At 50.2% G+C, this 14,624-nt stretch overlaps 2 protein-coding genes across 3 annotated transcripts; one reads left to right on the forward strand and one right to left on the reverse strand.

Annotated features, from left to right (window-relative positions):
* On the reverse strand, nt 1-9,331 carry CSTF1 (cleavage stimulation factor subunit 1). 2 transcript variants are annotated; one of them, XM_079321418.1, is made up of 7 exons: nt 8,494-9,331; nt 7,707-7,868; nt 6,865-7,060; nt 5,435-5,712; nt 3,665-3,862; nt 2,879-3,269; nt 1-1,634 (listed from the first exon to the last, which is right to left on the reverse strand). In XM_079321418.1, exons 1-7 carry the CDS (start codon nt 8,611-8,613, stop codon nt 1,375-1,377), a joined length of 1,605 nt encoding a protein of 534 aa, XP_079177544.1. In that variant the 5' UTR covers nt 8,614-9,331; the 3' UTR covers nt 1-1,374. The 2 variants fall into 2 exon arrangements, with proteins under 2 accessions (XP_079177544.1, XP_079177545.1); XM_079321419.1 differs by lacking the exon at nt 7,707-7,868.
* Nucleotides 9,332-9,451: 120 nt separating this feature from the next.
* AURKA (aurora kinase A) lies at nt 9,452-14,124 on the forward strand. Its single transcript, XM_079321435.1, has 9 exons — nt 9,452-9,554; nt 9,671-9,750; nt 10,363-10,642; nt 11,158-11,257; nt 11,509-11,700; nt 11,906-12,044; nt 12,376-12,524; nt 13,006-13,180; nt 13,442-14,124. Exons 1-9 carry the CDS (start codon nt 9,467-9,469, stop codon nt 13,625-13,627), a joined length of 1,389 nt encoding a protein of 462 aa, XP_079177561.1. The 5' UTR covers nt 9,452-9,466; the 3' UTR covers nt 13,628-14,124.
* Nucleotides 14,125-14,624: the final 500 nt, after the last annotated feature.

A 14,624-nucleotide genomic window follows, 5' to 3' on the forward strand; every position in this document is an offset into this window, starting at 1 on the left:
AAGCCTCAAAAATGGTTTTAGCATTTTGCAAGAGAAAATGAAATTTCATTCTTTTAAAAAATAACCATCCCACATTCTACATTTTGAGTCTGTAATTGTACCTGATTCAGGTGGAACACAACAAATTCAAGCACCAGTCTCCCATATTTGACCATTTCTCCTTTGTTATACAGAAAACAAATACAATTCCTTCTTTATGTATCAAACTTTTAAAAAGGCAATCTTTATTTAAATACAGACAAAACCTGTACCTCACCAGCCCTTGACAATTCCTCAGTGTAATGGGAGTTAATCCAGCAGCAAGAACCTCCCATTTAAAACCTCTCACAAGGCAAAGGATCTCCCAGCTGTGATGCCCAAGAGCTCTGCATGAGGAGACCTCAAAAAACAAGTTTAAGACTCTGCTCAGGCAGATCTCTGGGAGAATAAGTAGTGAATTTTCCAACTCACAGAAGTTTTAAGAACAGTTTCTTAACAATGGGCACTGGGTTTGTGACTAATTAAAAAAGAATGTAATTGAAGTGCTGTGTAGCAGACATAGATGAACATTTCTCAGTCAAATGAAAAAGTGACATTTCTGAGGTACACATACAAAAATTCAGATGCACAAGTTCCTTCTTTGAGAGGATTCTAAAGGTCTCTAAGGCAAAATTATTCTCATTTTAACCTGCAGCAGCACTGTCACATTTTAGTTGCAATGTGGATATTCCTTAAAACTATTAGGAATTCGTTTTGAGGTCCCACTTGTTGAGATAAATTCAAAACAGGATGAGATGAAGTCTGAGTTTTAACACTAGAACTAGAAAACCATTCCTTGAATTCATCCAAACCATTTGAAATGCTGTGTGAATTGTTATGGCACAACTCAGAACTCAAGGCCTGCTTGGCCAATGAACAAGAAACACAAAAACCAATTCACCAAAACCCCAGACTGAAAGATAGAAACCAGAGCTTTACAAATAATGAATTGTGGCTGAAGGCAGCTTAAGGCTTCATTGAAGTATCTACACCGAGTTCTGCTGCTCTTTGTGTGATCTGCTCTCTAGCAGAGTTCAGTGGGATTGCACAGACACAACACGGAGCAGAACCGGCTCCTCCTGCCCCCCCTGAGCAGGGCACAGTCCCATTCTCTGCTGTGTGATTCAGGCAGGCACGGGAACAAGCTTAGCCCCTCCTGCCAGATCATTTGATTCTCCACTCCCTCCCTCCAGTACAATTAGAAACGACTTACAAAAATTGAACCGCGCGCACTAATAAAAAAAAATCAGCGCGGGGCGAAAAGTCTCAATGTCGGTTCTTTCCCTGCCACGTCTGCCAGAATCCAAAGGGGATCAGCCAGGAGTGCAGGAGCTGGAGATCCCTGCTGGAAGCCTCTCAGTCCGTGGTGGATCTCCTGTACCAGAACCTGGCCCTGTAGTCGTCGCTGCAGGTCATGAAGCCGGGGTTGGTGGGCGAGTGCACGATGCAGCGCACGATGCTGTTGTGGCCCAGCGAGAGCAGGTTCCTGCGCTCGGCCGTGCGCGAGTCCCAGCAGCACAGGCTGATGGTGCGCTCGTCGGGCAGCAGCACGTAATCCTCCGTGTGGTTGAACACAGCCTGAGTCCTGTGCACCTGGCGCCCGCTCAAACCTGCCCCTGCAACAGCACAACAGCACCTGAGGCATTGGCAACACCCAAGAGCCATTTTCTCTAAGTATCAACTTTCTACGGTTGTATTTTCCACAAGCGACAGGTGATGCAAGCATGGATTCTGCTTTGTAGTTATATCACAGGGCCAGAAAGATTCCAGTCCCAGCTGTGCCCCATCCCCACCTTGTCACCAGCTCAGAGCTTTGAGTGCCTGGACAGCTCCAGATATGGGCACTCCAAACCTCCCTGCCAGGGCCTGACCATCCTTTCCACAGGGGAATTCCTCCTGCTGTCCATATATATATATGTTCTAAAATTCCTCAGGGGACAGAAGGAATACCTACTCCAACTGTGCCACACCCAATTACCTTCAAGAGTATTTTTGCATGAGGCTTTCAGCTGTGAGCAAGGAGAAAAAACAGAGAGGAGAACCCACAGAGCCTGAAAATCCTCGAGGATTTCTCAGTGTATTATCACACAGCACACCTTGTAGGACCTCCCCTGGCCACACTTTCAGATAAGAAGTGCTTCCTAAAGGCACTGTGCATGCACAGCTCCTGCCCGGGATCCTGTACAGTTTCCTGGGAAAGTGCTGCTCCCTGCTGGCCAGGAGCAGGAGAGCTGCACTGCAAAGAGGGACCTGCAAACCCCAAAACCTGACACACACCACTTCCAGCACCTTTTGTGCTCCTAAACATCAGTGCTTGACACTGAAACCTGTCACACAGCTGCTGCCACATGCAAAGCTACCACAGCCTTCATTATTCCCTAAATCCTGCTGAGATCCAAGCATGGCACTGTCAGCACACTCCAAAGACTACCTTGCACACAACTGCATTCTTGGAAAAAAATACACAAAAAAGGGGAACAAACCTGCTGTAGGTACATTTCAGAGTATTGCCATGGCTATAGAGCCACAGAGTTAATGGTTAAATCAACTGCCCTGAAGTAGCTTCAGTGCTTCTTCTTACTTTTCCCCAATTCAGTGATAACTTTTGTCAGAATAATGGAGTGAGTAATGATCTCAGAAAATTCTCCAAAATCTACTCAGATTAAAATATGTTTACACTAACACACAGAATCACAGCTTCTCTTCTGGAATGGAAACGTTTTCAAAAATCTTGGGCAATTTATCCCCAAAGCAGCAGTTTCTCCACTACCTTTAGAAATGATTATTTTCTGGCAGTATTTCCAGCCCTGCCATGGCTCAGCACCTGGAAAAGGCGTGTGGAAGGTCACCTGCCACATACCTGTGTATTTCACCAGCGTCCGACCAGTGGAGATCTCCCAGAGCTTAGCCACAGAGTCTTTCCCACTGGACAAGATATACTTGGAATTTTTAGAAAAAATAGCAGAGCAGACTTCAGCTCCATCATGAGCCTTCTCAAAGGTGGTGATGCAGCGGTTGGAGACCCCATCCCAGAGTTTGATGCAGCCATCCTTGCTGCCTGTCACGTACATGTTGGCGCTGGCGTTGTAGTTGACGGAGCAGATGGCGTCCGTGTGCTGGTCCTGGGGGTTGCAGGACACGAAGCACTGGAAGGTGTTGATGTCGTACAGACGAAGGGTTGGGTGCTGGGTCCCCACCAGGATGAAATCCCCAGAAGGGTGGAAGGAAATGGAGCGTAACATCTCTGCTTCCTGTTGGATTGAAAGTGCATGGTGGGGTGAGGAAGGGTCAGTGGGAAATGTGGGATTGGAAGGACAGGCTGCCCGTGGCTGTGTTGTAGTTTTTGTCCTAGAGCAGCCTGCAGTGCTCCCTTATTTTGGGATATCACACCCCCCCCAAGCCCACCACCACCTAATCCCAAATGCTCCCCTCAAACAAAGATAAGAGAATTGACCTCCAAGGTAATTCTAATGAATGAAAAGCTGGCAGGCTCTAAATTCAAATACAAATGTCCACGATGGACAGAATTAAGACACAATGTCTGTAATATCTGCAAATGTTTTACCTAACCCCTGAGACACAGCTCACCTCACACCACCTCAGCACTCAAACATCTGAGCTGTGGCTGCTCTGAGCAGCATCTCACCTGAATGTATTTGAAGGCTCTTTTGGCAGAAGGTTTTGAATAATCAAACAATTTAAGTGTGTAGTCCCTTGAGCCAGATGCCAGGATCTGCTCTGTTGGGTGGAAAGCCAAACACGTCACTTCATCCACGTGGTCGTACAGAGTGCGGATCACAGGGTGGTTCTCCATGTTCTGCTGTGCTGTCTCATTCATCATGACCTACAAAAAACATTCAACATGTTGCTGTTAGAAAATGAAGCAGGTTTTTGACTGGAAAAGTAGGTTTTAGGCTTGCCAGAGTGGCTGAACAGCAGCTCCTTTCTGACACAACCAGGCACACAATCTGTTCCCTTGGTTGTTTGAAGCCCTTTATATAACAAATAAGATCCCTGTATCTTTACGAAGGTCGAAACAACTTGGCTCAAGGACAAACTACTGCAGTAGCAGAGAACTGGTGTAAGAAAACATCACCTTCATAAATAGCCCAAAACAAAACACTGACTGCTGGAAGAACTGAGAAAAGCTGCACCAAAACTGCAGCTGTTTGCTGACAGTTTGGTGTGTGCTCTGTGCAAAATAATTCCCCTTTTCATTGCCACCTGATAACTGCCTTGGAGACCAAGATAAAGCAAATCAATGTGTGAAACAGTTCTGAAATCCCACTGAAAAAAGAGGGGCTGAAGAAACCACAATTGGATTTAACATGATCTGTGTTCAGACAACACAGCCATGATCAGCACCCAGCAGAAGCCACCTCTTGCTCAGCTCTCTCCCTGCTGCAGGGGTGACACCAGTGTCCTTGACCTGGTTCTTCTTCCTTCCAAGGGACTTTAGGAGCAGCTGCTGCAGTAGGGAATATGTTGAGACAGGTATTTAGTGTGACCCACTGAAGCAGCCACCAGCCCCAGAGAGAGAACTCCCAGAGTGGTTACAATTCCTGAGTTATTCCAAGAGGCATGGCATGGACAGGATTCCCAAAGTGATTACAACTCATTATCTCAATGAGCATGACATAGAGAGGATTCCCAGAGTGATTACAATCACCTCCATGGGCATGGCACAGACATAATTCCCAGTGATTACAATCCCTTATCTCAATGAGCATGGCAGGGACAGGATTCCCAGAGTGACTGTAATTCATTATCCCAATGGGAATGGCATGGACACAATTCCTAGAGTGATTACAATCCCTTATCTCAATGGCCACCAGCACAAACACAATTCCCAGAGTGATTACAACCCCTTACCACAATTCCCAGAGTGATTACAACCCTTTACCACGATTAATTCCCATAGTGGTTACAACCCCTTACCATAAACACTTCCCAGAGTGCTTACAAGACCCCTTACCTCGATGGGCATGGCACAAACACAACTGCCAAGAGTGATTACAACCCCTTTATCACAATTCCCGGAGTAATTACAACCCATTAACTCGATGGGCACAGCACAAACACAATTCCCAGAGCGATTTACACCCCTCACCTCGATGGGCACAGCACAAACACAATTCCCAGAGTGATTTACACCCCTCACCTCGATGGGCACAGCACAAACACAATTCCCAGAGCGATTTACACCCCTCACCTCGATGGGCACGGCACAAACACAATTCCCAGAGCGATTTACACCCCTCACCTCGATGGGCATGGCACAAACACAATTCCCAGAGCGATTTACACCCCTCACCTCGATGGGCACAGCACAAACACAATTCCCAGAGTGATTTACACCCCTCACCTCGATGGGCACGGCACAAACACAATTCCCAGAGTGATTTACACCCCTCACCTCGATGGGCATGGCACTCTTGGCCAGCATCCTCTCGGTGTCCAGGATTTTGATGGAGGCGTCGGCCGAGCCGGTGGCGATCAGCTGCCCGTCGCGGCTGTAGGTGGCCACGCGGCAGGGCCCCTTGTGGGAGGTGACATAGCAGGTCTCGTACTCGGACGCCTCGGGGGACATGGTCTGCACGTCGGCGTCGAACTCCAGGTCGATGCCGGTGCCCGGTGCCACGGTGTCGGAGCGGCCGATGGCGTACTGCACGGCGCTGTCGTCGTTCTCCATGCCTGGGGACACACGGAGCCCGGCTCAGCTCCCCTGCTCCGCAGAGCCCCAGGGGAGAGCTGCGGGATGAGCAGCTTTGGTCACACGGAGCTGGGCTGCACTGGAGCGGGCACGGTCTGGGACACCCCAGTGAGAGCTGGCAAGTGCTGATAAATGCACTGAGGATCACTCACTGACCAGGGACAGACCCCCTGTCAGCTTTTCACAGGGGAGCAACAAGCCCCAACACTACTACATGAGTTTTAAGGCAAAGAACCCAAAGAATTGATTGGTTCTTTTTCTATTTTATTGCACTGAAACCAAACTATCCCAGGACTGTGAGGAAAAAAAAACCTGCTGGTCCTCAAGCCCACTTCACAGACTTGTATCTTTATTTCCAGGATGCAACTACAGACCAGAGAGTTCAGAACTGGAAGTGGAAACAGGACAGACACAAGAGTTTTCAGCCTAGTGATTTTTTTTCTGCTTCCATCTGCTCATTTCAATTCTAAAATTTGTATTTCAAACAGACACAAAGCTTCACAGATCTCTATCCTCAGAACTCAGCCAGTTCAGGCAGCAGAACCAGTTGAGCTACACACATGGTGTCATGGCCAGAGCTCTTCCAAGACTTGGTCAGCTTGTTCCAACAGCAGCTCAGGGGTTGTCCCTGCTCTCCTTACACTACAGCACTTCCAGAGGGAACTACAGGGGAAGAATAGTGAAGCTGTTTCCTGGGAACTGATAAATAAAAGCCAGCAAAGATTGCCAATGGAAGGACTCGTTCCCTTTCCAACACTGTCAGGAAGAACCAGAGAGAAATTACTTATTTCTAAAGTCAGCAGAACTGTGAGGCTGAGATTTCCCTCAGATCTGTGGGCTCAGTGGCTCCATTCACTGGGATGTTTTGAGAAGGTTGATGCTCACCCAGAACACTGAGTGTCCTTAGAGGAGTTCAAACAGATTTGGGCAACACTCAGGGATCTGGATTGTTGTTAATGAAACAGGAACGTCCTTCAAAAAACCCCACAGAGGCAAAGGCCCAAATGTACAAGTGTTGTGCTATTACCAGACACCACTTCTGCATCAAAGGTGTCTTCCCTGTGACACCAACCTCTTAATTCACTGGGGAATTAGAAACTAGACTTTTATGTCAGCTTTTGGTTCCAGCTTACCTAACTTAATTAGGTGCAGCAGTTGTTCAGAGGGTGCACAGACAGACTGTGGTTTGATCTCATTTATCAAGCCATTGGCAATGTTGATGTATCCATCATAGAGCAGCTGACTAATTATCAGTTTGTAAAGTTGCTGACGGTCTTTCAAACTGACTTTTGTCCTATACATTGTGAGCAGGGACTGCCTTGGGGGGGCCTGGAATGAAGAACAAAAATCACATACAAGAGAGTTGCATGAAACCACCAGAACCTTGGAACACGTATCAGGCCAGGCAGCAAATACTGCTGTGGTTTTGGTGAAAAGCAGAAATGGGGAGAGGAAAGCGGGGAGGGGAAGAGAGGAAGAAAAAAGGAGAGAAAGAAGAGGAAAAGGGAAGAAAAGGCAGGAGAAGGAAAGGAGAATAGGGGAGGAAATAAAAAGGAAGGAGGAGGAGGAAGAGGAAGGAGAAAGGGGAGGAAAAGCGAAGGAAGAGAGGAGAGAAAGGGAAAGACGCGAGGAAAAGAGAAGGGAAAGGGGGAGGTAAGAGGGAGGAAAAGAGGGGGGAAGGGAAGAAAAAGGGAAGGAAAAACCTGTTGCGCTTGTTTTCTGTGTGAAGGAAACCTCGGGAACAATCCGAGGCGGCCCGCGGTAAAGCAGCAGCAGCAGCGGCGGCGGCGGCAGAGCCGCGGCACGAGCCCGCGGGCTGAGCGGCGCTGCCGGCGGGCCCGCGCTGCCATGGATGGATGGATGGATGCGCGGGGCGCTCCGCACCGCTCCGCGCCCGGCCCGCGCCCTCCCGCCCGCCCCGCCGGCAGCCTGCGGGCGGTGCCGCAGCCGCGGCCCCGGCGGTGCCGGTACCTACCGAGCCTTCCTTCTGCCGCCCGCGCTCTGCCCCTAAGATGGCGGCGGGAGCGCGGAGCGCATCGAGCGGTGGCGGCGGCAGCGGCGGGGGCGGCCGGGCCCGCAGGACGCTCCTCCGCGAAGGCTGCTGCATCGAGCGCCCGCACATCGATGGGAGGCGGCTCTTGGGGAGGGGGGGCGACACAACGGGGCGGCGTCACGGCAGCGCCACACCCCCCGCGCCCCACCGCGCCACCCCCTCGGCCGGGGGAGAGCCGGGGGTCCCGAGCCCCGCTCCCGCCTCGGGGGTCCTGGGGGGTCCCGCTCCCCGTTCCCTCCCTGCTGGCGATCCCGGGGTCCTTCTCCCCCTTCGCTCCCCATTCCTCCCCTTCCTGGGGTCCCTTCTCGGCATTTCCCCCACTTTCCGGGGCTCTCTTCTCGCCATTGCTCCCCTTGCCGGGGGTCCCGCTCCCCATTCTCCCTTCCAGGGATCCCGGGGCTCGCTCTCCCCATGGCTCCCCTTCCGGGGGTCCCGATCCCCCGTTCCCCTTTCCGGGGATGGCTCTCCCCGTTCCCATTTTCCCGGCCGTGGCGGAGGCCGCGGGGCCGCGCAGGGGCGGGATGGTCCCCACGGGGCGCGGGGGGAGCCCGGGGCTCCTTTTGTGTCGCAGCCGCAAAGCTCCGGAGCGCCGCTTCCGCCACAGCCCGGATCCCAAACACGGCGACGTGCACGGGCTGGGAATGAAGCGGCCGCCGCTGCTGCCGGGCCCGGCCCCGGCATAAACCGTCCCCTCCCCGATCCTACTCACGTCAGCCTCGAGAAAGGGCAGCCGGAGCGGGCGCGGGTCGAGCAGCGGCGCTGCCATGCTCCCCATGCCCCGGGGCAGCTGTCGTCTGTCACACGCTGCAGCGACACGGCGACCCGACATCTTCTTTTTACCTATCCTGAACCACTTGTAAACACCAACACACACAACCAGGCTCTCCTTCGCTCTTGTTTTCAGCACCGCGGAGACAGTGAAAAGTTGCCTTGGATCGCAGTTCTTCGCACGCCCCAAGTGCCGAGTGGAGTTTCCTCGCTCCGCGGCGCCTCGCGGGGACCCGCGGGCTCCGGGGCAGCAGCGCCTCACGCCGCGCTCCTCACGGGCCGCGCTCGCTGAGCGGCCGCGCTGCCGCTGTCCCGGCGGCTCCTCGGGGCCGTGCGGCTCCGGGCTGCGATGCGAGGGGTCCGCGCGTCGCTCAGGCCGGGCCGGGCGGTGCCTTCGCGCTTGGCACTCGCCCTAGAGCGCTGGCGGCACGTGGCGCTGCCCGGGGCCGCTCGGCCGGGACGCACCGGGAGGCTCCGGCCCTGCTCGGCCCGTGCTGGGGGGCACCCACACAATGGCCCCGCTCGCGCTCGGCCCCGCGCGCGGTGGCAGCGGCGCCGCTGGCCGGCCTCGCTCGGGGGCGGATGAGGGAGTCTCGAGGGGGATCCGGCGGCAGCGGGACTGACCTGGCGGCGGTCCCGGGGCGCGGAGCGGAGCGGAGACGGCGGCGGCCACAGGTGGGAGCGCGGCGCGTTACGCGATTTGCGTAGCGGAAGCGGCGGCTCGGCCGGCGGGAAGTGCGCGGGCGGCGCGCGCCGGAGGGGGGCGCGGCGCTACGCAAAGTGCGTAACGCGCCGCGCGGCGACAACGCCGGCGGAGGGGCGGGCGCGGCGCGTGCGCTGCGGGCGGCCAATGGGCGGGCGGACCGCCCTCGGGGAGATCCAATCAGCGTGCGCGGGCCGAGGGAGCGCGGCCAATGGCGGGCGGCGGGGGTTTAAAGGGGTATTTAAGGCGCGGCGGTTTGAATTCAAACAGCTCCGGCTGCGCTGAGGCGGCGGGTCTGGGTGAGTGCCGGGGCTCCGCGGCGGGGCGGGCAGGGGGGGTACGGGTACAGCACCGCTATCGATAAGGGGATAACTGATAAAGGATTTCATGTGTTACGTGCTCCGCTTGCCCGCAGGCAGAGCCGTGCGCGCCGCTGCCGCTATGGACAGGAACGCCAAGGAGAACCACGCCGCCTACCCCGGCCGCGCTGCCAAGGTAAAGGTATAAAACATATAAAATGCGCGCTTTGTGTTCCTCTTCCTGAGCAGTTCCCTTTGCTGGATCGTTGCTCGATGCCTGGGAGTTTGCCATTAAAATTCTGGTCGGTTCAGGAGTGGTGGTTTTTAGTTTTTGCTTGCTGGATGTGTTTTTCCCCATCATATATTAACTACAGGTTTGAAACTAGTTGTTTATCTTTCTCCTGGAGAAAACAGCTCCTAGATTACTTTTAAAGTTGTTGTTATTAGCATATCTTATTAAATGGGGAAATGCTCATTATATTTTAAGCTTTTAAGAGCTTTTAAAGAGAAAGCACGTATGCATAATTAAATTACTTTAGCTACAGTTTTTTACAGCAAGCACTGTGTCAGTGTCACTGTTGATAAACACGTGCAGCAGTGCTCAAGATCACCCTAATTATGTATTTTTTCCATTTAGAAATGCAAGTGCTTTCTCACTATTGTACATAAAACCAAATAAACAACCACTGAGTACATGATTTTTTTGTGTTTTGTTTAAGAATTTTGTGTGGTTTTGCTCTCCTGAACGGGGCTATAAAGGCTTTGGTGTGCTGTTCCACAATTAACGGGTCCCCGTTTCTCTTTGAAGGTTGCAAATGCCATGGGGGATGCCCCCAGACGTGTCCCTGTGTCCCAGCATTCAGCCCAGAGCCGGCTACTGGCCAGTGGAGCTCCAGCACGTGTTCTGTGTCCTGCAAACTTTGCCCACAGGGTTCCTGTGCATGGCCAAAAAGCTGCATTGGCAACCCAAAAAGGGTCCAACAACCAAACCACGCAGCAGCTGCGACCCAAACTGCCCCAGCAGGCGACTGTGAGACCTCAGGCTGCAAGCAAGAGCACTGAGAAACCTGCCCAGGCTGCAGCACCTGGTAATTCTGGGGATGATTTACATCTGGCCACAGCTGTGACACTCAGGATGCTCCTAAAGCTGCTGCTGATCCAGGGACACTCCTGGAGGGAAGTTCTTGGTTGTGTCCCCAAACAGGAGAGCAGCACGTGGTTCAGCTGGGGTGTTGCTGCACCATCCTTGTGAATTTGTCTGTAAATTAACCAGTTAATCTGGTGTTAAAGACTTCCTGATGCTCAGCAGCCAGCTGGGAGTTAATATAATTGGCATTCAGACATCACAGGTTTTCCAAGATTCATGCACAAAAATGCTTTTGTTTGGGGTGGGGGAAAGAATTAATGGGGTTTTTTAGTCTCAGAAAACTTTAAATATTACACTTTGCCAGCACTGTTTCTTTCCTAGCAGTCTGCTATGATTCCTTAAAATGTAATTGAATGGATTCTAAGAGCTGCTTCAGAGGATGCACAGGGGTTAGATTTGTTCTATGTGTGTGTTTGTGGGTCTGGTGCATAAATTGATTTTCTTCTTTGTGCACAGCAAAAAACCCTGAAGCAGAAAGCACCTCTAAACAGAAAAGTGAAGAGACTGCCAAGAAGACAACTGAAGAGCCCAAAAAGAAAAGTGAAGAAACTAAAAAGTAAGTTTAATGCCTAAATTCTAGATAACCAAACCCTGCTGGAGTTCCTGTGGAGCTTGGTGACCCCCATACATTAGGAGTATCTAAACAATCTTCATTTTGTAGTACTGTGGTTGGTGTAGTGTCTGCAAGAACTCCAGGAAGGAAGAAAATAGGTTTTAGAATTTCCTTTTGAAAAATCTCAATGCCTATTTTATTCTCTTAATGTTTTCTTAATGACTAACATTGAGATTTTAACTTTCCTCTTGCAGAAGGCAATGGTCTCTTGATGATTTTGAAATTGGTCGTCCTCTGGGGAAAGGAAAATTTGGGAATGTGTACCTGGCACGTGAAAAACAGAGCAAATTTATCCTTGCCCTGAAAGTGCTCTTTAAAACACAGCTTGAGGAAGCTGGTGTAGAACATCAGCTACGAAGAGAAGTGGAAATACAGTCTCATCTTAGGTAAAGTTTAGTGACTGTTTATTCTGCTTTGTTTGCATCTAAATAAAGTAACCTTGATTATGATAAGGTTTCTTCTTTATGATAAGATTTATCTGTGTGTGATGAGCTGAAATTCCTGTGCTTGCCTTGAAAGTGGGGGGGTGGAGCAGGACAGGGGAATGAAAGGTTTTGGACAAACAGCTGGTTCATTGAAATCTCCTTGCAGGCACCCCAACATTCTCAGATTATATGGCTACTTCCATGATGTGACAAGAGTCTACCTGATCCTGGAGCATGCACCTCGAGGAGAAGTCTACAAGGAACTTCAGAGGCTCACCAAGTTTGATGAGCAAAGAACTGCTACTGTAGGTTGTTCCAGCTTCCTCTCCATTCTGTGTGTCTGGAATATCTGCAGGATAGAGCCAAGCTCTGTGTTCTGCTGGGGCAACTGAGATTCCTTAGCTGCTGGTTGGCATCTGGGCAGGGAATAATTAGGAAGAATTAGTGCTGTACAGGAATTTATATTCAGAATTGCTTAATGCTACCAGGCACAGCTTGTGTTGCCAGGCTTCAAGGGTTATTAAGGGTTAACTTCAAGCTATAATTATGCCTCAAAAAGGCTGTGCTGCAGCCAGATAAACTGAGATGACAATGTGTTGAAGATTGTGGCTTACATGTTGTTCTTTCTGCACCCAGTACATCACAGAACTTGCAGATGCTCTCTCGTACTGTCACTCCAAGCGTGTGATCCACAGAGACATCAAGCCAGAGAACTTGCTGCTTGGATCCAATGGGGAGTTAAAGATTGCTGACTTTGGGTGGTCTGTGCATGCTCCATCCTCTAGGTGAGAATTCAATCTCTGGTGCAGTGAAATCCTTCTGTAGTGTCACTTTTTGTGTTGTGCCCTTGTGGAAGGGAAAGCTGCTACAACAAAGGTTCTAACAGGCAGCTGGTGTGACAGGAGTGCTGTTCTCCTGGTTGGTAGTCAAACCTTGGTGACCCTGAAAGGAAGGTTGGTGTAGGGTTACTGTGGTCCCTGGGATGATAAACCTGCCCTTGGACTCAAACATCACACTGGAAATGTGGTTATTTCTTAGAGGGTGGGAGGAACAGATTTGTTCTAGCATGTGGGGTGAAGAAAGGAGCCAAGACTGATTGCAGGGACTGAGATACTTTAGGAGAAATAGAAAATGTTCTGGTGGTGCTGAGTCCATTCAGGTGGACTGCACTGAGGTACAGATGATTTCCAGCATTAGTTCTTATCTGGCTATTGAAATAGGTCCCCTAATTAACTTAATCAATTATTAACTTGGACTTTTCTTCAGGAGAACAACTCTCTGTGGGACACTTGATTACCTGCCTCCTGAAATGATTGAGGGAAGAACACATGATGAAAAGGTGGATATTTGGAGCCTGGGAGTTCTGTGCTATGAATTCCTTGTAGGGAAACCACCCTTTGAAACACAAACCTATCAAGAAACCTACAGAGCTATTTCCAGGGTAAGTGCTTATCTGGATTAGCTGGGTCATGCTTCTAGTTCTAGAAAGGTTTCAGCAAACTTAAATTTGAAGCATAAAGAAAACAAACACAATAATATACAAATACTTTCACAAGGAGTGAGAAGCTTGTTCAGGGTTAGAATGAAGTGATTTGATCTCATCTCAGTAGGCAGAAGGTGCACAGCTTTCAGAGTGCAACTTGGAGGTTGAGTAGAGCCCTTTGGTTCTAATTTTTCACTTTTAATGTGCTTTCTTCCTTAGGTGGAATTCAAGTTTCCTCCATTTGTAACAGAAGGTGCAAGGGATTTGATCTCCAAGCTGCTGAAGCACAACCCCTTCCACCGCCTGCCCCTGAAGGATGTGCTGCTCCATCCCTGGATCACTGCAAACTCCACCAAGACTCCCAGCAGCAGGAAGAGTGATGGTGCTGCCCCATCCAAAACATAGTGTGAGGAGGGTGACTCGTGGGGGATCAAGAGGAACCTTGTACTGTGACTACTGTAATGCTTACAATAGGAAAAGCAGGTCTGGGAATCCAGTGGCAATTGGGATGCAAATCCTTGGGTTGGCTGAAGTCTTAAACTCGAATTGCAGCATAAGTTTATTTGATTTCTAGCTGGAGCTTGTGGAATATTTAATGTACTTGAAATCAGTTCCATGTGGGCCAGGTTTGCTGATAGAAGCATGAAGCTGTTGGAGGCTCTTGTGCTGAAACTGGTTTGTTCCACCACGAGGAAGTTGTTCTGGCTTGTGAACAGTGCAATATCCTGGAGATGCCTGCTCCTCCCTCCCTGGGTTGCTCAGGGTCTCTTACCTGTGGTATAACCTCAAACTGAGCAGGGTGAATGCCTTTAAGTGTTCTAAAAATGATGTGGCAATTGGGTTTTGTCTCTAGTTTTAAATGTGAGCACACAGTTTGTAAAATAAAGACTTGTTATACTGCACCCAGCAGGGTGAGGTTCTGTGTGGCACTGCTGGGCTCCTGCTCCCAGAGGTGAATTCCCACCTCTGCCAAAAAGGAAGCTCCAAGTTTTGGTTACCACAGTCATTCACAACCCCAATTCAGGATAACAAGGTAAGTACCAAATGTGTCACTACTTAACCTGCTTGCTTTGGCCTGCTCTGTCCTTTCCCAGTGAATTTATTCAAAAATCTCCCATCTGAACATTTCCCAGGCCTTTCTCTCAGCTTTCAGATCATGTTCTGTAACACTAGATGTGTTTATAAGACATTAAAATGGACCAAGGGTCAGCCCCCTTGCCACCAAAATCAAGACAAACTTTTCCAGTAAAACACTTGAAGCAAACTAAGACAAAGCAATTTATTTTCAATCTAAGACATTTTGCTATTTTACAAACAATTTAAAAAAAGATGATCCTTCTTACAAGCAAGGATTCCAGAATTCAAAATATTCTTAATTTAAAATATACTTTGCAAAAAACTC

Source organism: Erithacus rubecula (genome assembly GCF_903797595.1).
Source record: "Erithacus rubecula genome assembly, chromosome: 18".
Classification (NCBI taxonomy): Eukaryota; Metazoa; Chordata; class Aves; order Passeriformes; family Muscicapidae; genus Erithacus; species Erithacus rubecula.

What these genes read in the sequence shown, in the direction of transcription:
- CSTF1 (XM_079321418.1), bottom strand. Translation starts at nt 8,613, where the DNA reads ATGTCGGGTCGCCGTGTCGCTGCAGCGTGTGACAGACGACAGCTGCCC. An exon ending in TGCCCTTTCTCGAGGCTGAC is followed by an intron (nt 7,869 to 8,493) that starts GTGAGTAGGATC and finishes CCCCTCCCCAAG; the next exon opens with AGCCGCCTCCCATCGATGTG. An exon ending in GAGCCTTCAAATACATTCAG is followed by an intron (nt 3,270 to 3,664) that starts GTGAGATGCTGC and finishes TCAATCCAACAG; the next exon opens with GAAGCAGAGATGTTACGCTC.
- AURKA (XM_079321435.1), top strand. Translation starts at nt 9,467, where the DNA reads ATGGCGGGCGGCGGGGGTTTAAAGGGGTATTTAAGGCGCGGCGGTTTG. An exon ending in CGCTGAGGCGGCGGGTCTGG is followed by an intron (nt 9,555 to 9,670) that starts GTGAGTGCCGGG and finishes GCTTGCCCGCAG; the next exon opens with GCAGAGCCGTGCGCGCCGCT. An exon ending in TGCCCAGGCTGCAGCACCTG is followed by an intron (nt 10,643 to 11,157) that starts GTAATTCTGGGG and finishes CTTTGTGCACAG; the next exon opens with CAAAAAACCCTGAAGCAGAA.